This window comes from Henckelia pumila, chromosome 4 (assembly GCF_033568475.1).
Source record: "Henckelia pumila isolate YLH828 chromosome 4, ASM3356847v2, whole genome shotgun sequence".
Classification (NCBI taxonomy): Eukaryota; Viridiplantae; Streptophyta; class Magnoliopsida; order Lamiales; family Gesneriaceae; genus Henckelia; species Henckelia pumila.
Window position 1 is genome coordinate 151,714,220 of NC_133123.1, and position 23,867 is coordinate 151,738,086.

The following is a 23,867-nucleotide window of genomic DNA, read 5'->3' on the forward strand; positions in this document are numbered from 1 at the left end:
TAACATAGGAAAGTTAAAATAAATATTAAAAGGGCATTACACGCCCTTTTCAATTTCTCAAAAATAACATAATAATTAAGTTACAACTCGTACGGATGTTGGATCATTTCTACTTGCTACAAGACATATTTTCTGCATATGAATTAGCCTCTGGATATATATAAACTAAATTTTATAAAATTAAGAACTATGCAGTACTTTTAAAAGGGACGAGAAAAAAACCTGAAGGCTAAAATGCAACATCTAAAAGAGGGCTACATGTTTAAGATTACAGCGTTTAAAGGCTTGATGGGCAACCTGCAAAAAGTGAAATGATCGATTGTAGATGAAATTTGTTAAAACGAAGATTACCAGAAGATAGTTCATGGTGACCAAAACTATCGGGAGGGGGCAGAGAGTTTTTGCTTGCCTGTTAATTTACGCCTTGTCGTCCTTTCTCTCTTTTCCTGTATCGTCTCCAGATTCAGCCGCCTCTTCATCTTCATCGTCGGACATGTTATTTATGACTTCCGTGATTATTTCTTTAATCTCTGATTTCCTATGCATCAAGTCTATCCCAAAGTGTTTTCCTGATGTCACTCACATTCATAATGGTTAACATCAGATCAACCAAAGATTAATATGGTCTTAAAATTTAGTAGAAAAAAATGATGAGGATAAAGGATGTCATACCGAGTTGTTTGAGAATGTCAGATAATGTTGCCTGCATTTAATTATGTAGGAAACATGTAACTGAGATATAAAAGATTCACCATGGCCAGCACTAGCAAAATGGAAAAGTACAACTTACGGTGTTAAAATCTACTTCCTTTAGTATACTTGTTACCACCGCATGCATTTCTTCTTTGGTGGGTTCTTTCTTGGCATTTTTGCTACTTTCCTTTTTACCTATCACAAAGAAAGGTCGAAAAAAATTCAAAACGAGACCTTGAAATAAATTCTTTGGAAAACTGAATCAGGCAATCCTGAAAACTCAAAATCAACCAGTATGAAGAAACATTTAACTATTTCACTCCGAAGTACCTTAAACTTTCAAGCTAAATTGCAGAATTATTTCATCATTATTTGCAACTTGGCCATGAGTGATAACTTGTTGTCTTTAAATAACCCAGGATAGGAATAGACATTGTTGAAACATAAAGAAGAACACCATGCACAAGGTATGGTTTCCTACAACTTGAGTCTGTGATGAAAGTTAAGGGTTACCTTGATCCTTTTCCACCACTTTGGTAGAAGACTTGCTTGCTTTTTTCTTGCTTGAAGATGTATCCTTTGGAGGTGTACTTGTTTCCTCACTCTGCTTATCAACTTTTCGTTTCTTAGTCACAGGTGTCCTTACTTCACTCTTGGATTCAGCTTCAGAGACAAGTTTCTTTGAACTGGAGGACTTTTTGGTAGAATTGCCAGGGGTGTCGGGCGCTTTGGCAGATCTTTGTTTACTGGCTGCTTTGGACTTTTTATCAATCCTGCTTCCAGAATCCTTTTTGGCACTTGTCTTTGAAGAACTCTTCTCGGGAACCATCTGCTTCTTGGGTTCCTCTTGATCTTCATCTTCTTCCTCTGAATTAGTTATCTCCTTGTCACTTTCTGCTCCAGAAACAGCGTCGTCGTCCTGGTCATCTTCGCTCTGTGAATGCTCGCTTTTATCATCATCCTGTTCCTCACTTGAATACTTTTTCTTTTTCCCAGATTCAGACTCCAATTTTGGTTTCTAAACGCAGATAAGAGCAGCTGCCATTAGAAAGTGAAAGCAAATACAGGTAACTATGATGGAAGAAACATAAGACTCTACCACATGGCAAGCTCACAACAAACTCATTTCACAATCACATACTGCATTGGTATATATACTTTTCCCACATGGGTTGCCATGATTTGAAGGTTCAAATGCAAAATTGGTCCTCGTAACTGGCTATTTAACTTGCCAATCCAGCAGCTTTGGCAGACAGATAATGGGGCCATAGCAGAAAACCGAAATGGAAAATTGCATTTGCCATTCTGAAATGTGATATAAGCCATCCACTATTAGTATAATCAACCCCCTCCTAGTTCCCCTTCCCGGACGACATAATAGAATAAATGTAAAGCCAATACATCGAAATAGAATAAATGTGAAGTCTTAACACATCAAAAAAATACGAAAAAGAACAGGGAAAATGAAAATTTAGTGGTTTATAAGAGTTGCTTCACAAAACATTTTTTTTCAATCGACAGCCTCATGGCACTAAAGCATTTAATGCTATATCAGACTCTTGAAACATATAGTGACCTCACATCACAATCCGAAGTCATTATTAGAGCTGTGAGTTGTGATTGTTGAACTAATGGAAAAAACAAACAGAAAAAAGAAACCACCAACACAGCGAGAAGAGAGTTAGCGCAGGCATCCATGAGAAAAACCATATCTGTGCCGTACAAACTTACAACCTTAAAATGCACATACTAATACTTGTTTCGAATGTAATCGGCTCGCATTGAAAACAAATACCCAGGATAGATAAAACTATCGCATAAGGATTGAATTGAAGCAAAGTGCATTGCAAATGTTTTATATAAGTCCATAATATGATCTTTTTAAATCTTTCCTCCACATTCCAATATATAATTTAGCATACTTTTCCCTGCAAACTATCATTATTTAAGGCCTGACCTTTCTAGATTTTCCAGCAGCTATGTCAGCAGAAGTTTTGCTTGATGAGCTCTTGCTCTTTCGCTTCTTACTCTTCAGAGATTTGTGAAAAAAGAAGAAGAAATATCATATAGCTGTTCAATTGATGCATCAACAAACACAAAAACAAGTAAACTTACCTTGTCTTTTTCAGCGAGTATGATATCTGTCGTAGCATGAGGAGATTCTAAGAATTCTAATAACTTCACAGAGAGTTCTTCCTGGAAAACACAACTGCATATGATCAAAGAACTGAACATTTATGATTTCAAAACAAAATCAAATAACGAGATTACCTTCTTTACAGTGGCTTTGGAGACAGGAATATTCAGGACATCACAAAAATCCAACAATTTTTCTTTAACACATTTGTCAAGCCTATCTTTAACTTTACCCCTCTGTTTTTCCTGTTACACACCATTATAAACTTGAGTTAATTGATCATGCACACATTATTTATGACTCAGTCCAATGACACAGCACCAACCAGGGGGGGCCATACACTTATGCTGTAAACTCTGAAAACACATTCACAACTTCAAGATCCGACAAAACTTAAAAGTTAAAACAATGGATTTTTTTCTTTTTAACTACAAAGCATGACCTGCCGTTTTAAAATGTAGCCAGGTATTTCTGGAAAACTACCACATAGGCCAAATAATACTTCTCCGTTCCCTTCCTCTGGAATTTAGTACCCACACTTTAATATCAAGGATGTAACACCAAATAACTGAAAATGAAAGAAAAACATACCTCATTTTCAATCCATACAAAACCAGAAAAGAGGCCTATATTTTTCTTCAAAGTTTGCACCTGTAACAAAGCAGTCAGTGATCAAACTCCACATTAATGGAAGAAATTACCTACAAAAACCTGAACATAAGAAAGATGAAACAAAGGACAGGATGGCAGAACATAAATATTTGACATAGAAAAAGGAGACCTTCGCTTTTTTCCCAAAAAGAATGGTGTGAAGAAGCTGCAGGTTCTCATCAGCTTTTCTCTTAGACAACTTGAAAGCCACTGAAAGATTCATAACGTAGATAACAAGATAGAGGTCCAATAATATCACTTCATCCAATGTTATAACAGATATAAAAACGGAAACCAGCAAGGTAAAATGCATTCAGATTGCTACCTACGTGTGGTGCTGTTTCATTAGTTTGTATAAAATAATGTTTTCCATCTGCTGCTTGAATGTTACGTTTTGGTTGGTTCAGCCATTCGGGTAGTTTAAATTAGTGGGAAGAAGAGGAGACTTATCATATAACTACATATGACTGTATACAGAACTTTGAGTTTATGCATTTAGTGAAATCAATTTTCTAGTTTTTGCCCTGTATTTTGATAAAATATTCACTGAAAAAACATTTGTCTAAAACATATCCTGGGACAGCTTTTTTATTAAAGTGGTTTCAAACTTTCAATACATTGACAAACAAGTCAAATCTTTGCTTTGCAATGACCAATCACCAACAAGCTAGACTTCAGCCAGATCCTCGTTTAAATCCAAACTATTATCACAACACTTGTAACGGATCAAAAATTGTGAGATGAGACCAATAAAAAAATACGTCCAAACAGTAAATTGAGTTCTACATTTAAAATGGAGACCAATTTTGCAAACTTCCTAAGCATCCCCCAAGCAGACCATCACAAAACCATCCCAAAGAAAAGAGACACGTTGATCAAATCATAATCTTGTAAAAAAAACTCAAGAAAGTCAATAGAATCATAACAAGCAGCAACCGCAATACCCAAAAACAAATAATCTGGCAGTATGTAGATTTTCACTTTAAAACCCAAAGTAACTTTAAAGTTTAAATTCAGGTAGAAAAATAATATCATACCATTTGGGATGTCCTTGAGCTGTGTACCTTGACCCTGTTGGCATAGAGTCAATAGAGTAAGTACCAATAATAATTTTGGAACCTCCTCTCTCAAACAAATAACAAATATTAAGATTCAAGGTTCTTCTTTAAAGTCTATTTATACTAATTTTCTATGCATTCTCCCTAATCTTTGGCAAATCTAAGAACACCATCTAAGCGTAAAGGCTAATTTGATCAAATACTTCCCTCAAAATTTCTTGCACATAGCCTTTTGCGTACTAAGTTCAATTCAGACAGAGCTGAGTACTACACTGTCACCGTTGAAGTGTGATCTTAACTAAAAGCAAGTATTTTCCCTCTTGTTTCTCGTCCACCTCAATTTACCCTCACAAGCATAATATACACTAATCCTTGTAATTTCCGAAATCACAATAGAGCACATCTAAAACTCAAAAATGATTCCATAGATCGATAACAACATCAAATAAAAGCTATCTGCATCATAGGCTGGGGAACCTACTCAATATATACTCTCTGCAAAGTTCAATCCACTTTCCACATTGTATTTTATCTCTCCACTCATATTATTAAAGGATCTACACAATTCACCCGCTTAAAATTGCATACTCAACAAGTATTTCCCATCTCAAGTTTTGTTTCTCCTATCAAGATACCAAATTTTCCAAGAAATAATAATAACAACAACAATGTATTCGCATGAAAATTGCAATTTATCATAAAAGACTACGATTTTGAAAGGTACCTTCCCAATTGCCACAAGTTTGGTGGCAGAGCCTCTCACAGTTGCGTTCACCACAAATCTATCCACTGTCTTCCTTTCCCTAGTTGGCCTCTCAATTCCTGGCGTCCTCGGTGATGATAATTCCGTTTTCTCACTTTTGCTCTTACCTGTTCTCGAGCCCTTCTTCGAACTTCCCTTCTCCGCCTTCAGTTCTTCTTTCCCTTCCCCTTTATCTTCTTCTTCCTCGCCACTCCCTTCTTGTTCACCGCCTTTTCCCTGATCTTCCTCGTTCACCTCCTCTTCCTCCGCAACATTTCCTTCACCTTCCTCCACAACCTTTCCTTCACCTTCCTCCTTTTCCACTTCCATCTCCATCCCCTTTTCATTTACCTCTTCTTCATCTCCATTCTCCTCCTTTTCTCCACCCTTTTCAGCACCTACTTCACCAGCGTCTTCCTTAACATCGGCTTTTTCTTCGACTTCAGCCGCATCCTTCTCCTCCACGTGATTCCTGCTCTCTTCCACGGTTTCCTTCTCCGAATCCATAAATCAGCAAAATTCAAACACCACCTAAAACCCTAATCACCTGTGTGTGCGCGAATGTGCCGAGAGATAAGATTTTAGGAGACTTAGGAGTTGGATTTTTTCAGTTGAATGAATGAGTTGTAATTGAACGAATTAGGGCAAATTATTTTGGACCAAAAGGCGGGTACGATTGGAGCTCTTTGTGTTTTGAACATTTTGGGTGAAAAATACTCGAGGCTTTCCAAAAATAATAAAATACTGGCCATCGAAACATACACGTGTAACACGTGGAAAAAATTAACTATAAATCCAAACATACAAATGTTACAATTGCAACTATTGATTATGAATTCAAATATTAGATATTGTGGAGGTGATCGTTGTTCTTTTTTTTTTAATATAGCATTAAAAGTAACGTGGTAGTTTAATTTGAACGGAAAATTGAATAAGAAGCCCGGAAAGATTTAATTATATTAATAATAACTTTTCTTTCAATAAAATATACGAGATATTTATGAATTTATAAAAAAATCACAAACTTACTAAATATTACTTATTTTACATAGGAGTTTATTTTAATTAATAATATAAACATTTATATTTTATAGTTTTAATAGCATTCATAATTTTACGGTAAAGGATTTTAGTGAATGATATGAAAGTTTCTGAAATAACTTGTATAAGGATTTGATTTCGGAAAAAGGTGATTTGATCTATTGATTTTAAATATATATAATACTGAATATTTGTAAAATTCAATATCTTACTGTATCTTACTTACTAGTTACTATGTTATCATAGTAGAAATCCTTTAATAAAATAACTTTCAATTAATTAGTGAAATTTGAGATGAAATTACGATTATATTCTAAATTAATTATTAATAAAATCAAAATTATTAGACAAATTAGTCATTTTATATGATCTCCTCTTTTTTTTAGCCACTATAAACAATCTTATTTATCAAATGACACTCGCTATATTTGTGTTTTATTTTTAAATGATTAGATATATTTTTTTAAAAAAAAATATTTAGATTAGAAAATTATCATTCTTGAACTTTTAAATATCTAATTTACCATGCAATTTCTAAAAATAACATAAAAATTAATTTAAAAAATTTATGCATATATATGCATCGTGTACAATGCACCCTCGTATTTAGTAAATTAGTGGTACCTCAAAAAAAATTATTAAATTAGTGGTAATAATTTTATAATCTTGTCGATCAGATAAATTCACACAATAAAAATGTACTTAAAGTCATAAATTAAAATCTTAATTTTATTTATTGTTTAACCATATTCATACCAGAAGACCGGTCATCGTCGTTAATATGATATTCATCACTAGATATATAATATGTAATTATAAAAAAAATATGTATAACAGTGTGAGAACGATATAACTTTTTTGGAAATAAATTAAATGTGTGTGTCAATATATAATTTTCTCTCACTCTCCGTTTTGCAAAATGATAATTTTAAAAACAATTAGAATTTTAAAATTAAACTTTGATTTCAAGGGTTTTTTTTTTTTTCAAAACTTGTAAATATTATTACGAGGAATCGTTCATTACAAGCTCTATCAGCCAATGAAGAAACTCATTATTCACCCAAATAAAAGATGAATGAGAGGAAGAAGCAATATTATGCGCTACACTATTAGCTAATCTATTCTCATGCACAAGCTCAAAAATAGTAGGTTTCTTCAAAAGTTCTTTAATCTCGGACACATAACCTCCAACGTAGCTCAAATCAGATAAATGGACAATGATTGTTTGCACTGTCAAAAGATAATCTGAAGTTACTTGAATATCTCGTAAATCTTTTTGATAGAGAATCTTGATACCCACCTCGATAGCTTGTAGTTCTACATAAATAACCGATAAAGGTTTAGTGATCTGCTTACCAAATGCCATCAGCAATCTCCTTAGTTTAACACGAAGGACGCCACCAACACTATAAAGTATGAAATTCTTATTGATGCAAGCATCCACGTTGAGCTTTAGAGTTCAGGTCTGAGCTTATGAGCCCCCAAAAAATTTATGGTAGAGCAATTTATAAGCAGTCATAATAAGTTGTTTAACAACTAATAATTATTTTAAAAAAGCTAAGGTGACACTAATTTATTTTAAAATTATATTTTTAAAATTTTATTTTTCAAAAATAGCTTTTTATATTTTCATAATTATATATCTATCATGTTCTCTGATGTTGTGATATTTTTCTAGATTTACTTGAAATAATTTGTAAGATTAGGTGAATTTTCCGTGATTAAATTGATTTTATAGTTTCTAATCAGTGTTTGCGATTTGATATAGGAAAAATGAAAGAAATTGAGCAAAATGATGAGAAATTGAGAAGAAAAATAGAAGAAAACATGAAGTATCCGCGCTTGAACCGTCAAAACTTGCGTTTGAGTGCGCAAAGTGTAAGATTTTGAAGCTGGACAGAAGTAAAAAACAAAAACAAAAACAAAAATAAAAATAAGACAGAATTATAACGCGCTCGAGCGGTGAAATCTTGCGCTCGAGCGCGCGCGCGTGGGCGAAAAAATAAAGTCGGGACAGAAAAATAGTGCCCTAGAGCAACCACTTATTGCGCTCGAGCGTGTCCGCGACAAGGAAAATTTGTTTTTAAAAGGAAGGAAAGCTTGGGAGGACTCTAGGTCTTTATTTATAGATAAAAACACACGAAATCATCAGTTTTGGAGGGCAGATAACGTGTGGAACACATTTTGGCGGCTAGATTTTCCTTTTTTGTTCTTAGATTATTTTTGTTCTTCAATTTTTCTTGTTAGTTTTTAATGGCTCTGTGTGGCTAGGTTTAAATAATTGAATGAGGAAGACGAATCCTTGAAATTTTATTTTTCTTGTGAGATTTTGGTACTTTTATTGTTTGATTTTGGTTTGAATATCAAGAGTTGTTTGAATTTGATAATCATGATTGTGTGTTTGATTATTGACTTGACCACCTAGTAATTTTCTCATACAATCTAAAGCTAAATTAGATATCGAATCCGTAATTGTTTGATCCCTCTAATTTGTGAAGCAACTACGATTGATAATTTATGCTATTGAATTTATTAATTCGTATGAACATCTCTTGACTAGATTAAATACTACCGCTTGTATTTGTGTTGTTTAGCTTCATCAATCTCACCAGTTTGAATGCTACCTTGAGCTTAAACCTTAATCGCTCGTATTTTGGTTGATTCATTGGTAATAGTTAATATTAAACCGTTTGCTTTTATTTAACTTAAAATTAAGGTGAGATAGAAATTAATATTTCAATAGAGAATATTAAAATGTGAATTGATTATTTTTTGAGAACGATGATCGAGTGAATAAACTTCAATGGCGTAATCGACCGATATTAATGCTTGTTTAATTGATTGTTAGTAAACTTAATTTTAATCTTGCACGATAGTTAGGTGAATTTTAGAATTAGTCTTTATTTATTTTCTAAATTATTAGAATTTAATCTGAAAAACAAAAATTTCCTTCTATTTATTTTTCATATTTTTAATTCATAGCACAATAAATTTCAATCCTACTCGTGGGAAAGATCCATATTCTCATTACTACATATTTATTTATTTGATTTGATTGGTTAATTTGGGCGTGACACGACTAAGTGCTACCATCCTACACCAATTAAATATCAACATTATTTAAAAGACAACTTTTCAATGTACACTTTGCTCTTTTAGAGTGAAATGAAAATTGTTATTGGCTATCAAAAAAAGAATATCAATTTTTTGAAATCAAAATATAAAACATTTTTATTTTTTATAATATATATTTAAAATTTATGATACAAGTTTTAAAAAATTATCTTTAAAAAAAATTAATAGTATTATATTATTTTCAAATTTTTTATAATAAAAAGATGTTATAATGACAAACGCATAACATCTTCAATTTTTTTGAAATACATTCATCAAAACACTTTAACAACTTATTTTTAAAATAATAAGTTTTGAAAATCCTAAACTAGCTTATAAATTCCAAAGCTTATAAGCTATTTTGTAGATAAAGCTTAGCCAAACACTTTTTTATTTATAATTTTTTTTACGAAAGATTATCAACACAACCCGGTTTTTTTTTTAAAAAAAATTGTGAATTGGCTTATACCTGATGTATCCATAATTTTCTGATCGAATAATACAAAGAGACGGTGTGAGACGGCGGATGGTATCAAATGTCAATCCATATTTGTAATGAAAATTAACCTTTGATATAAATATAATATTTTTTTATAAAATAAGAGGGTGTTTGACTAAGCTTATTAAAAAAGCTTATAAGCTCCTAGAATTTGAAAGTTGTTTTATGAACTTATAAGCTGTTAGAACTTATTTTAAAAATAAGCTGTTAAAGTGTTTGGATAAACTTATTTTAAATAACTTAAAGATGTTGATGTGTTTGGTATTATAAGATCTTTTTATCGTCGAAATTACCAAAAAAGTATAATTATATGAAAATAATGTTTCGAGTTATACATATATGAAAATAGTTTTAGAATAAACATATATTAAAAACTAATATTTTTATAATATTTTATTTTAGAAAAATTTATATGATTTGGAATATTTTTTTAAAATTAATATTTAATATTTAATGGGTGGAGGATATGATGAAGATTTATTAAAATATATAAGGATATTTTAGAGAAATAGAATGCTAAAATAAGATCTTTTAGAAAAAAGTGCATCCCTTACTTTTTTAAAAACAAATAAGCTGTCAAACAACTTATTTTGACAGCTTATAAGCTGTTTTAGAGCTTTTAAGTTCTGCCAAACACCCTCTAATCTAATAAGATATATGTCTTATAAACTTGACTTGCAAAAAAAAACATTCACAATTTTTATTATGTAAATAAATAAATATAAAAGTTTTTTTTTCGATTTGAAATATAAAATAAAAGTTTTTAAAAAGAGACTACGATACCGTTTGATTTTAAAAGTCAAGTCAAAAAAGTATTTTTTTTAAAAAAAAGGCTTTTCAATTAACAAGATATTTGGTTGATCAAAAAATTACTTAAATAAACACTTTTTAAAATTAAAAGTATAGCTTTTTTAAACCAAAAAATTATAGCTTTTAAAATACTTATTTTAAAACATATCTCCGCAACTCAAATAAACCCCCGACGAGACAAAAATAAACGTAATTCTTAACTGGATTCAACCTCAATGGCCACCATGGAAAGAAGCTCGCAGGAGCTGGAGCTCTACACCATTCCAAGCCATTCCAGTAAGCCCCCGATCATTGTTAATAATTTGATATTTGTACTTTAATCTTTTGGCCCTAACCCTGATTTTGTTTTTGTTTTTTTGGAATTTTTTTGGGTGATTTGAAGGCTGGTTTTCTTGGATAAACATTCACGAAGTGGAGAGATTTTCGCTGAGGGAATTTTTCGACGCGAGCTCGATCACCAGGTCACCCAGGATCTACAAAGAGTACAGGGATTTCATCATCTCAAAATACAGAGAGGACCCTTCAAGAAAACTGTCGTTCACCGAGGTGAGGAAGTCACTGGTCGGTGACGTTAGCGTCCTGCACAAAGTTTTCACCTTTTTGGAGAAATGGGGTCTCATTAATTTCAACGTTGATGACGATAATGAGAGGGAGAATTTCGGTGGGAGTGGTAAGACGGCGCCGTTTGGGGGAGAGGAGGAGGAGGAGGGTTGGAAGGGTAGGATGAAGGTGGAGGAAGGAGCCCCGTATGGGGTGAGAGTTGTGGCGGCTCCTAATTCTGTGAAACCTGTGGTGCCTCTGCCGCCACTGCCCCCGCCTGTGGTGGTGGATGGTGGTGGTTTTGTTGGGTACGTGGGGGATAATGGGTTTAAGTGGCCGCCATTGGCTTCGTATTCGGATGTTTACGGGGAATTGATGCAGCAGGAGAAGAAGAAACGCTTGGTTTGTGGGAGCTGTGAAGAGACTTGTGATTCTTCCCGCTATGAGTGCACAAAGGTAGTATAAACAGTTACCTATTGATGCTTATGTGTTATACTGTTGATGTTTTTATTTCATAAACGATGTTGGTTTCTAGTTTTCATCGTCGAAAGTTGTCAAAATTGAAGCAAATATCGCAACATGAACTCTATGGGCTGCAAAAGATAATCTTTTTATTGATCATATGTTTCTATTGCTTTTTTTGTTTTTGTTTTTGTTTTTGTTTTTGTTTTTGTTTTTGTTTTTGTTAATTCAATAAAACTGGTGTCTATGCCATTAATGTTTCCATACATCAGGAAGGAGGCTTAATTCTTTGTGAAAAGTGTTTCAAAAGTGGTAATTATGGGAAAGACATGTCTGCGGACGATTTCAAGCTAAATGACAGTGCAAATCAGGCATCCGCCTGGACTGAAGCAGAAACTTTACTTCTTTTAGAATCCATGGTTAAGCATGGAGATGATTGGGATCTTGTTGCTAAGAATGTTGGAGTGAAAAGCAAACTGGATTGTATATCAAAGCTTATACAGCTGCCCTTCGGCAGTCTTATGGTGGGAGCTCCTGATAAAAAGAATAAATTTTTGGACATCTTGAATGAGGATAGTCATTCTAAACAAGCAGGATTAGCTTCCGAGGAATTGCAAGAATCTGTGAAACCAGATAATTTGAGCCATGAGCTCAAGGATGATGATAGTCAGAATGGAGACACTGACAATGATGGTCCAGCTCCGAAAAGATTGCGGACAGAACAATCTTCAGATTATGGCAGTCCTTTGATGAAACAGGTCATCGTAGTCTATTTGCTTCTTATATTTCTGCTTCATTCATCTTTTGAATTCTTCGCTTCGTTTTTACTTTTTAGTATTAGCATTTTATTTTTAGCAATTTCCAAACAGACAATGCAGGACAGGAAATTTTAATGCAGACTTTTATTGATTGTCCGTTGTTGTATTTCATTTTTTTGAAGTATTTTAATTGTTGTAAATAAATTCTGTCTGGATCTTTATTTCACATTTTCTTGTTGGTATTTATTGCACCAAGAAAATATTTCCGGTGCAATAGTGTTAGTGTTTCAACGACGTCATGCAAATTGATGTTCTTGTGGAAATCTGATATTGAAAATGAATTAAAGAAGATATTTTTCCTTGATAATTTCTAGGGAAAATTGCTTTTTCAGTTCGTTACCTTTGCCCTCTTGCTATTTTAATCAGCTATATAGTTAAATTGCTGTCCTAGTTCTGTGTATAATTATCTGGCAATTTTGGCCAGAAAAATCCTGCTGACCGGATTTTAATGATTTGGGATCGGAACATGCATATGTGACATAAAAATTGGGGATTTTTCAAGCAACCATTCAAAGGGATTCAAGAGCATCCTCTTCCCCCACCCCCCCTTCTTCAACATTTCTCAGCCCCAATATTTATGCCACATAGGCAAGCTCCGAAGTAAACTCATCAAAATCCGACGAGTAGGGGTTTTTCTGGCTAAAATCGGACTGAAATTGCAAAATAAAAATAAAAATAAAAATATGGGACTCAGACTGCAATTTGACTATATAGGGGAATAAAATCACAAGAGAACAAACATAACGGACTGAAAAACAATTTTCCCTAATTATAAAAACGTGACACGTTGATGATGCAAATGGAGTCTTTAGTCTGCACAGATTTGGTAGTATGTCATTTAAGCTTATTTTCAGCTATCAATTGGTTGACATTATTGCACTCCTCAATTTTGACACATACTCTTATCAGGTAGCTCGTATTTCGACCGTGGTGGGCCCACACATCACGGCTACTGCGTCCGAGGCTGCAGTTACAGCCCTTTGTTATGAAAACCAGTGTTCAAGAGGAATATTTGAAGATTACGGCGGTTTTGTTCACTCAGAAACATCTCCGCGAACTACCAAAGAAAAGAGGTATGTGTGCTAGTTAACGAAATATTACCCCCTCAAAAGTATTAATATGCTTAAGTTGGTCAAATGATTATCTCCCACTCTCACAGAGCATCTGAGGTTGATCATTCAGTTGAAAGTGGAAGGAACAATCAATCAGGTACAAGTTCATGTTTTTAGAAAAAAATTGCATCTACTCTAAACATTTGTTTTAGGTTAAAAACTCTCGGAAGTTATAAATACATTACATTTTTAGTTGCCACCTTTCCTAACAAACCAAGACATACTGAATCATTGCATGTACATGGGGGTTGCGGTTTTTATTTTCAAAGGGAAGGTTGTTATTCAGACGAATCAACAAAGGGGGTCAATATAATCTGTCCCTTCTCTTTTGTTGGACATTTATTAGAGGTATGATATCACCCTTCGGCTCACTGAGTCGCTAAATATTTGATTAACCTTTATCCACAGAAATTCTGGATGAGGCATCTGTTACGAAGAGCATAATTCCGTTAAATTTGAGAACAAGGGCAGCAGCTGCAACGGCACTTGGTGCTGCTGCTGCAAATGCCAAGTTGTTGGCTGATCAAGAGGAGAGAGAAATCGAGCTTTTGATGTCCACTTTACTGGATGCCCAGGTTGTTACTTCTCCTGATACTGGGAATTAACAAATTTTTTTTAGGATTAATCATTTAATTGATTTGGTGAGATTTCTTTGGTTTCACAAGATAGGCCTGTTTTCTTCATATATCTCTTGATGCTATTGTATTAATCGAATTTCATATGGTTCGATAGTCAGTGTTCTTGCGAATTCAAGTTCATCCAATTTATCAGAGCTTGATGGTTCCTATTCATGTCTTCTTTATTCTTGCTTTCCGCGATACCAGAAGCATTCATTTACATTCTTTTTATGTGATTTCAGCTTAGGAAGGTGCATCGCAAGACGAAATATCTTGATGATCTGATGTCAATCATGGAAAAGGAAGGTCCCCGAATCCAGGAACTCGAAGAATCTCTCGTCACCGAACGGCTACAAGTGTTGCAAAAGATATGTACTGCTGGCATAAACAAAACCAAGGAGCCTTCCTCTGTGAAGTATCAACCTGATACTGTTAGATGAAAGTAGTGTAAGAAGCCGTTTTCTTTGCAATATTGTTTATTATCACCATTGTTATGGATTATTTTATTATTTATCTCAGAAATTATTTGGTCATATATCAGTACTATGTGTAAACTGAACGGTACTCACATACAAAATATATCATCAAATCAAAAGGGTGATTTCCCCACTAGACAAGGCAAAAAAATAAATAAAATAGAAGACAGATGAAGAAAGAAAACCAACACAAATGCTTCATCTTCTACATCAACTGCTTTGTCGCAGATTTCGTCTTGGAATAAGTGGCAAATCTCCGTATCAGTTGAGAAAAATAAGTCGAGAACGCGTATTTATCATGTCATGTAAAATAATACGCAGGTCGTTAAAGACCCAAACCTTCTTCATCCCAAGCAAATACAGTATTTTCCTTTTGATCCAAGTGCACATGTTGCATCAACATACTTGCCGGCCAGCAATTTTCGACACGCAGCAATGCATTGAGGCAGTGTGCATGGATTAAGATCAATCCCAATAGCACCCTCCACATTTCTTGGATACAATGTCAATACTTCACAAAATATAATACATATTACCACCAAATCCCACTTCATGGAAGCCATGGCTTTCTTTCCTGCTAATTTTTCGTTGTGGGAGACGATTTGGGTTAATTACATGAAGAAATATATCTCCAAAGCTTGGTATATATATATAAAGATGGAGAATAAAGGTTCACATACTTTTGATGATGTTGTGCATCATATGTATATGGGCATATTTCCAGGGTGGTATCTTCGAGAATGGCTCGTTTTTAATATGCACATTTCTTTTCTTGGGCGGGGCCAAAAGTTTCATAATTTATTGAAATAGTATATTAGATTTTGTCTAGCAGCATATGCCAAAACAAAGAAGAAATCTATGTCATAAGAATGAATGAAAAGAATCTTTATGCTATCATTTGTTAAACTACTTGATTATACAAACTTATTACTTCTTCAATATTTTTCTCACCAACACGGTAGCTATTATCAAAACGAGTGTATTTTTTTATTATATATTATTGTATTTTATTTTATATTTGTATTTATACTCCTTTTTTTTTTTGACAAACATTGTTATTAATATGGAAAATTTTCGAACAGATTAGGTATCACCTACCTATGTCTTCTACCCAAACCCAATTTTAATCTATATATGAGATAAACCACATGAATAATTCAAAATTAAAATAAAACTTAAATTTTGTATAATTCAATAGGAAACGACCAATCAAATTGAAAATAGAATGTGCTCCACTTGTTAGTTACTCCGTCCATTTCGATTATAAAAGTCACATTTTTTTAGACAAAAATTTATATGAGACAGTTTCATGGGTCAATTTTGTGAGACGGATCTCCTATTTGGGTCATTCATAAAAAATATTATTTTTTATGTCAAAAGTTTTATTTTTTATTATAAATATAGATAGGATTGACTCATCGAATAAAGATTAGTGAGACCTCTCACAAGAGATCTACTTTTTTTTAATATATGAAACTCATAAACTTGTATTATATATATATTTAGGCAAAAACTCCTATGAGACGGTCTTAAGGTCATTTTTTGAGACGAATATCTTATTTGAATTATCCATTAAAAATATTATATTTTATGTCAAAAATATTTTTTATTATTATAAATATGGATAGGGTTGACCCGTCTCACAAATGAGACCATCTCACAGGAGTGTTACTCTTTTATTTAACATTATTTTTCAAATTTTTTACTAATTATTATATGTCCCTTTTAATTATTAATAAGTTTTAAAAACCTGCGATTTTGTAAGTGAATTAAATATAGATAAAATAGAAAATTTAAATTTAAATTTATTTTTCTCAATGATTTTTTTCTAATCTATATGTTGAAAGAAACAAGTTTATATATATAACTGATACAGAAAGAATACCATTATTTTGTAATTTATATTGCCTCACCCTGTCACCCATGATGATATACATTACTTTAAAGACTTAAATGCCATAGTTGGGCTTAATATATTATTTTAGGCTCAAACTTTTAGCTTTAAATCCCACCGAGTTGTTTCTTCCAATGTCAGATTGTTGGGGGTTAAATATTTGGTGACTTTACACATGTAGGGCTTCAATAAGTGTCGTTAAGCGAATATTCTAACCCTACAATATATAATCATACTCAAAAGGAGTGAATACAAAAATTGTGAGTGATAATAAAATAAAATCGCTCGATGCATCGATGGATTTTATATCTGAGAGGCTGAAAGCATAAACTTTTATTTTTTAAAATCTCTCGATGCATCGATGGATTTTATATCTGAGAGGCTGAAAGCATAAACTTTTATTTTTTTTTAAAAAAAAAACCATTAAAAAAATAAAATAAAAACAAGAATCCACTATATAAAAATTTATATAGGCCCGTTTAGATCTGTATTTTTTAAGAAACGTTTTTATTGTTTTCTAAGTAAAAAAAATTAAAATATGTGTTTGGATAGGATTTTTGTTTTTTGAAAAATAATATCAAAAAAATGTTTTTCAAGTATATATATATTTTTTAAAAACAATTGATAGGTGTTTAGAATAAAAAGATGTGGGTTAAAATAGAAATAAAATGATTTGTAGAATAATTTTCCAAAAACATTATTAGTTATTTTTAATTATAAAATCATGGTTTAAATAGTTGCCTGAATACTTTTCTATTATATAAAGACTTTTATAGAATATTTGTCGAAGTATAAAATTATATTTAAAACAAATTTGTATATAAAAATTTTATGAAAAAAAACATTTTTATAAAAACATATAAATACTCATTTGGATGAAGCTCAAATTTATGAATGCGTGGCCATATATATATGTTTGTTTATGTTACTAAAGAACAAGAATAATGTTACCTTGAATTTATCGAAATTTGTAAGATTATTTACAATTAGAAAGCTTTACAGTTTTGATTCAATTTCATCTCAGTGTGTACAAATATTAATCAGAAACAAATGATTTCGATTAAAAATATATACAAAAACTGGCAAAGCGCCATTAACTTTTTGGATTAATTGTGAAGCAAAAAACTTGCATCGATATCCAAACAAACACAAGTTCTTAAAATTTCCTCCTTCAAACGTTGTCATGATCATTGTTCGAGACCAAAAACACCATTCATCGCGATCCATACATGAACACGGACAATTTCCTCTTCCAAAAAGTCGTCGAAGCGATAGTTGACGAAACCATAAAATCATTCATCTCGATCCATGAACATGGACTTCGAAGTCATCATTTCCATTATCATGTTGTTGCTCTTGAATCCGCTTTGCGGAATCTACCAATGTTTCCGGACAATGCCATAGCTCAATCAGCTGAAGCGAATGCATTTCTCCGACGCCGCAAGGAATCTCATCAATCCAACGAACGCCATTGAGACACAAGGTCTCCAGGCTTGGGAAGTGCTCTCTTTCAACTTCCCAACTCACCAAATTATCTAAAGAAGAACATAAGTACTGCAGTTGAAGAAACTGGCCTTCCACCGGCTTCCACTCGGATTCTTCATCGACTTCAAGATGCATCATCGTGAGCACTCGAAGATTCGGGAGAGACCCGATGATGGTAACGTTTTCCCAAGGCAACGGAACTCTTTCTAGACTTAAACTTTTAAGACTTGTTGGGAAAGCATGGTTCCATGTCATTGAGAACTTAGGAAATTTGGACACAGAAACTTTCAACTCTTGGAGGCTTTTTAGGTGGAAAAGATTGTTGAGTCTCAAATCATCCCATTTAGCACTGCTGGGCACATGAAATTCAACTGTCAATTTCTTTAGACTCGCAAGCATTTCAATGGCCTCTTCAGTAAATCTGAAATTCATCACCTTCTCAAGTGTTTGTAGATCACTTTCGCGAATGATCCCTCCGGTGTTAGGACACGCTAAAACGAAACGGGTGTTCATGATCAGATGCCTTAGCTGTGGCATTCCCAAGATTTCATAAGGCACTATCAATGGTCGTAAGTCGGTATTATGAGCAATTATAGTTTCAAGATTGGGAAGTTTGGATATCGAGGCAGCATCCGGGCGTGATGCATAGTTGAAGGAAAACGCGATGTACCTTAAATAGACGAATGTTGAGATTTCAGTAGCCAACTTTGGCCAAGTTACATGAGGTATATCCAAAATATTGAGGCGCCTACAACATAGAGATAAGATTGGCCCCCAATACATATCGCGGAAGAGTAGAACTGCACGTACGCTTGCGTCTAGGATTCGCCATTCCTGACGATTCTGCGTGCAATGAATGTCCAGGCGACGATTTGGATTGTCTATGGTTTCTACTTGTGCATTCCTTGTAGATGAGACATGATGTAGGAAAGTCTCTTCTTCAGCTTTTGCTACACAAATTTCCCTCAATAGATCATGGATTCCAATAGTTTGGATTTTTCCATCCGGCCCTTTTTGGCTCACTAAGATAAGACTTCTATTAACAAGATCCTCCAAGCACCATTCTCCCACGTCTTCCAAGCATTTAGCCTGATCACTTAGTTTAAGAAATCCCTCAGCAACCCACAACATGATTAGCTTACGAGCATCGATCTCAGAATCTTCCGAAAAAGCAGGAATATAAAGGAAACATGGCTTTAGTCTAAGAGGCAACTCGTCGTAACTCAAACATAGTATCTTCGAGCAATGTAGTGCGATCGTTGGTTTTGTTGAACTTATATTTTCCGAAACATTTTCCCACCATGCTTGTTTTGCGATGTTGTCCCTAGAAAGAAGTAGTCCTGCAACCACCGCAATAGTTAGAGGAAGTCCTCTGCAGTTTCTTGCAATCTTCTTTCCGATTTCCACCAATTGGAGAGGGCAAGATTCTTGTCCAAAAACCATTTCCCCGACTTCATCTGGTGAAATGGTGCATCACAAGATCCTGCGTAAACCGCAACATCTGATAGCCTAGTGGTTAACAAAATCCGACTTTTTATACCATCTTCAGGAAATATCATCTTCAAATCAAGCCAAGTCTTGGTACTCCATACATCATCAATCACGACGAGATATCGTCTACCCATTAGAGTTTGGTACACTAGTGTTGCCAATTGAGCATCGCTCGGACCGGATTGTCCGAGAACAGGTTTTTCCACGTCGCGAAGAAGCCGCAGAAGAACATGTCTCCTTTGATACTGCTGAGACACTGTGATCCACGCGCAGATGTCGAATTGCCGAGCACGGGTTGAATCCTCGTAGGCTTTTCTAGCTAGAGTCGTCTTCCCGATTCCACCCATACCAACAATTGGGATAACTTGGAGCATAGCTGAATCTTCGTACAATCGTTCTTTGATTGCGTTCAAGTCATCTTCGAATCCCACGACTCTGTTTTTGGCAGTGATTTTGGGTGTGGATGAATGGCCGATAATGGGTCGGATTCGGAGATCTTCGGCTGAGTTGTTCTTCATCTTCGCCGCCTCTTCCCAGATAAAATCGACCCTTTCAAACGCGATGTTCAGGTCTCTATCTAAGCTCATCTTGGACCCATGATCCGAACCCGAATCATCATCGTCTGCTGACACAGAACATAGATAAGAATCCATGAAATCTTGAGCTTGATATGCGGCGTTTGTGATTCCATTACCCACAAGATCGAGCGTCCCACGATACTTGTCTGAATAATGTTCGAGGAAAACGATGATGGATTCAACCTTTCCTTGGAGAGCAACGATTTTATCTCTGTGAAGAGGATCGACATGTTGTTCAAGATTCAGAATCTGTCGAAGTGATCGAGCAAGGGAAACGAGTGCGGCATAAGCAGCGGCCATGGGAGCAAAGATCGATCGATGCCTTTGACCAATCGTTAGAAACAATTTTTTTTTTTTTTTTTATCGTGGGAATAAAATTATTAGTAATTAATAATATAAATAATACAATGCTACATTTTTTCATTATAAGCTGGAAATAATACATCAGAATTTTTTTTAAAAAAAATCAGACTAATGGGAACGTATTATTAGATCAATTTTGCTGATTTCAGGAGCACAAGAGTTTCACCTTTTATTGAGCCATAAACAGAATCATTATTCTTACAACAAACACAATCACAGACCACATCAACCTATTCAACAAACTCTAACTTTGAACTTGTAACAAACACATCACCTACGTCACTCCTTCTTCAGCTCCTGCATTTGCACCGTCTCCGGGTAGAGCAAGCCCTTAGCTCCGGTGTAGTCGACGAGTTTCTTTCCAAACGCTTCCTTCGGGTGCTCTCCGGGGCTAGTCATGTACATCAATCTGTACACCCACTCCACCACCTCGGGGCAGAACACCTTCCAGAAGAATGTAGCCCGAACCCACGACGGCTGTGTCACGTATCGTTCTCCCCTGCATGCGCTCCTCACTATCGCCTTCGCACAGCTTTCGACCCTTTGGACCGGGATTATGCTCAAATGTGGCTTCATACAATCATTCAAGAGAACATATAAGTATAAGATATCGTATATTTTTGTCAAAAAAAAACTAATCTTTATCATTCAATTTCCCCTGTTTGCTTTTAGTCCTTACATCTCTTATATCTTCATCAGCTACCATCTTGCCTTCTTTGTTCAAGAATTTTCCTTGTGTCAGTTCGGATTCGATGGACCCCGGTGACACGACGGTAATACCTATATCAGGCCCGAACTCGACCCTCAACGTCTCGAAAAATTGGAGGATTGCTGCTTTAGTAGCCTGATGAATATAGAACGCAATACAACCAAGTCACCAGCACATACACTAGAATATATATTATTACAAAATGCGCAAAAAACTAAGGCAACAACTCACATTGTACAAACTCATTCTTGGTGCGGGCAACCAAGACGCCGCCGAAGAAAGTACGATCACTCGGCCTCTGCTGTTTCGGAGATACGGGGCAGCGAATCGGGTCATGTAAACGAAGCCCCAAAAGTTGATATCCTATCAAGCCACAACATATATATATCATCACCAGAACATACAACTTCCTAGATTAATCCAAGATGCACTAAGATGAAATCGAGAATTTGAATAGATACACATATTAGTATCATCGTATCTCATACCATAATTTGCTTAAACTGAGTAATATCTTCTATTTCTTCAAGCATGGCTACCGACATAATACCAGCATTGTTGACAAGATGATCCACTGCACATTAGACAAATTAAATCAAGAAAAATCGAAAGTCGTCGATTTGTTTTTTTTTTTGAAAAATTATGGATCCTAATAATGTATCAATGAGATGAAATTTGTTACATCTTCCAAAATGGTTAATGGTCTGATCAATGACCCTCCTGCAATCCTCCACTTTCGAAACATCGGCGCGTATTACGACGACGTCCGGCGACCCTAATTCGCGAGCCACCGCCGCCACTTCTTGGAGGCTTTTCTCCCTCCTGGCCGCCAGAACCAAGCATGCCCCTCTCTTTGCATATTCATATGCAACACTCTTCCCACCAACAAGCAAAAAAGAAATATCATGAAACATTAATATCTACAAATTTTTTTTATTTTTTGCGTTTTACGCTCGAAATATGTACAACGAGTCACCCGATTATTGTGCATGAAATGAGATTTAATTGAGGAAAATTGTATTTTTCGGTTATTTATATTTCTCCGGCATATATGCTATCAAATTTCCATCCCTTATTTTTATTATTTTCTTTTTGAAGATTTTATTTCCTAGACATTCATTCTGTCGATGTGATACTCTGTAAAAGCATAAAATTAGCAAAAATAAAATTTTAAAAATAACGAAAATTGTATTTTTTATGGTTACTTATATTTATCTTTACAATTTTTATCATGTATGTTCGTTCATTCTCGATCTGTTATGTTCATTGTTTTGAAATTTTATTTTTTCGACGTATAATTGTTGACGTGGTACAATCTGTATAAAAAACTAAAATGGCCAAAAATCGCCATTAAAAATAACAAACATTACCAAAAAAATAAAATTTTAAAAAATTGAACTGATATATCGGACATTAACTTGCAAAGAAAACAAATATATGTGACCAAAATTACAATTTCACGATTTCATAATCATACTTATGCTTGAAATTACACTCACTTCGCCAATGCCGGAGGAGGCGCCGGTGATGACGACGACTTTTTCGGCGACATCCTCGCTGAAAAGGGTGCCCAAAATCGAGAGGAAGAACTTGAAAATCTGGAAAGGTGGCAAGAAAAACATGAGGGAGAAGAAGGTGAAAGGGGGAGCTACCAAATCAAGAAACATGTGAACAATTTCCATTGTGAAAAATTATCGATATCGGATAATTCGAGAGCAAAATCTTGCAGAATTTGATCAAATTTGTGGATGTTTTTTGTGCATAATTATATTATATAGAGATTGGATGCATGGATGGAGTGTTGGTGGCAGCAGTGCATGGATTATATATGACACGTATTGTTGGAGGCATCGGTGGTGATTACTTTCGCTGCTTCTTCGACTCAATCTCTTCACCAATTTGGATTCATCTATTCAAGTTTTTGTTTGTACTATCAACAATTTAAATAAAACCAAATATTTGCTCATTTCAAAAAAAAAATTATTTGCTTTTAAAATTTAAAACAAAGATATATTTCTTCCTTTTCTTATATAAATATCATATTTTTTCCATTCATTCTAGATGTACATTTATTTTTCATATTTAATATTATATATTTATTCTTTTATCAATCTTATATAACAATTTTTAATCTTATTAAAATACTAATAAATAAAAGTAATGAATATTTTATTTTGCAACATTAATTTTTCTAATAAAATATAATGTGTAGAAAATACATATTAGTTAAAGGGACGGAGGAAGTAAAAAAGAGTATTATTTTTTAAAAATAAATAAATAAAAGAAAGAAAATATCAAAAATACTGAGATGTCAAGCTGTCTTATAGGTAATTGGATCAAAATACCCAAAAATTAAAATTTAGTGTAAAAAACTAATATTTAAAAAGTTAATGAACTAAAATCAAATAATGAAGAAGTCGGTGAATCCAAAAAATTATAAGTGCAGTTATATATACTTGTGCTAAAATATGAAATAAACACATTCTTGATGTAATTTGATTGTTACCAAGTCCACTAATAATTAAATACAAACTAAAAATAAATAAAATATTTCTATATAAAAAAACATTAGATTAA

General features: G+C 33.9%; 4 protein-coding genes across 4 annotated transcripts; 1 reads left to right on the plus strand and 3 right to left on the minus strand.

Moving 5' to 3' along the window:
* On the minus strand, positions 1 to 5,966 carry LOC140864074 (DEK domain-containing chromatin-associated protein 1-like). Its single transcript, XM_073267985.1, has 12 exons — positions 5,264 to 5,966; positions 4,519 to 4,552; positions 3,612 to 3,691; positions 3,422 to 3,481; positions 2,965 to 3,075; positions 2,809 to 2,889; positions 2,651 to 2,722; positions 1,207 to 1,711; positions 791 to 888; positions 673 to 703; positions 410 to 569; positions 1 to 297 (listed from the first exon to the last, which is right to left on the minus strand). Exons 1-11 carry the CDS (start codon positions 5,786 to 5,788, stop codon positions 418 to 420), a joined length of 1,749 nt encoding a protein of 582 aa, XP_073124086.1. The 5' UTR covers positions 5,789 to 5,966; the 3' UTR covers positions 1 to 297; positions 410 to 417.
* Positions 5,967 to 10,907: 4,941 nt separating this feature from the next.
* On the plus strand, positions 10,908 to 14,829 carry LOC140864533 (SWI/SNF complex subunit SWI3A). Its single transcript, XM_073268776.1, has 7 exons — positions 10,908 to 11,021; positions 11,128 to 11,741; positions 12,020 to 12,505; positions 13,475 to 13,638; positions 13,725 to 13,774; positions 14,086 to 14,252; positions 14,537 to 14,829. Exons 1-7 carry the CDS (start codon positions 10,961 to 10,963, stop codon positions 14,732 to 14,734), a joined length of 1,740 nt encoding a protein of 579 aa, XP_073124877.1. The 5' UTR covers positions 10,908 to 10,960; the 3' UTR covers positions 14,735 to 14,829.
* A 3,131-nt stretch (positions 14,830 to 17,960) lies between these two features.
* On the minus strand, positions 17,961 to 20,518 carry LOC140862079 (putative late blight resistance protein homolog R1C-3). Its single transcript, XM_073265082.1, has 2 exons — positions 19,690 to 20,518; positions 17,961 to 19,606 (listed from the first exon to the last, which is right to left on the minus strand). The coding sequence occupies exons 1-2, from the start codon at positions 20,516 to 20,518 to the stop codon at positions 17,961 to 17,963; spliced, it is 2,475 nt and encodes an 824-aa protein (XP_073121183.1).
* A 218-nt stretch (positions 20,519 to 20,736) lies between these two features.
* On the minus strand, positions 20,737 to 22,972 carry LOC140867779 (11-beta-hydroxysteroid dehydrogenase A-like). Its single transcript, XM_073272839.1, has 6 exons — positions 22,790 to 22,972; positions 21,973 to 22,165; positions 21,779 to 21,864; positions 21,522 to 21,653; positions 21,261 to 21,425; positions 20,737 to 21,151 (listed from the first exon to the last, which is right to left on the minus strand). The coding sequence occupies exons 1-6, from the start codon at positions 22,970 to 22,972 to the stop codon at positions 20,861 to 20,863; spliced, it is 1,050 nt and encodes a 349-aa protein (XP_073128940.1). The 3' UTR covers positions 20,737 to 20,860.
* Positions 22,973 to 23,867: the final 895 nt, after the last annotated feature.

Bases quoted from the DNA above. Each gene is read 5' to 3' on its own strand.
- LOC140864074 (XM_073267985.1), bottom strand. From the start codon at position 5,788: ATGGATTCGGAGAAGGAAACCGTGGAAGAGAGCAGGAATCACGTGGAG. The intron at 4,553-5,263 runs GTACCTTTCAAA...CTATGCCAACAG, and splicing joins AACTTGTGGCAATTGGGAAG to GGTCAAGGTACACAGCTCAA. The intron at 3,692-4,518 runs GTATGATATTAT...TGAATCTTTCAG, and splicing joins GCTCAAGGACATCCCAAATG to TGGCTTTCAAGTTGTCTAAG.
- LOC140864533 (XM_073268776.1), top strand. From the start codon at position 10,961: ATGGCCACCATGGAAAGAAGCTCGCAGGAGCTGGAGCTCTACACCATT. The intron at 13,639-13,724 runs GTATGTGTGCTA...CCACTCTCACAG, and splicing joins CGAACTACCAAAGAAAAGAG to AGCATCTGAGGTTGATCATT. The intron at 14,253-14,536 runs GTTGTTACTTCT...ATGTGATTTCAG, and splicing joins CCACTTTACTGGATGCCCAG to CTTAGGAAGGTGCATCGCAA.
- LOC140862079 (XM_073265082.1), bottom strand. From the start codon at position 20,518: ATGGCCGCTGCTTATGCCGCACTCGTTTCCCTTGCTCGATCACTTCGA. The intron at 19,607-19,689 runs GTATAAAAAGTC...CCATTTCACCAG, and splicing joins GATGATATTTCCTGAAGATG to ATGAAGTCGGGGAAATGGTT.
- LOC140867779 (XM_073272839.1), bottom strand. From the start codon at position 22,972: ATGGAAATTGTTCACATGTTTCTTGATTTGGTAGCTCCCCCTTTCACC. The intron at 21,865-21,972 runs GTAACAAATTTC...TCTAATGTGCAG, and splicing joins CATTAACCATTTTGGAAGAT to TGGATCATCTTGTCAACAAT. The intron at 21,654-21,778 runs GTATGAGATACG...GTGGCTTGATAG, and splicing joins CTCAGTTTAAGCAAATTATG to GATATCAACTTTTGGGGCTT.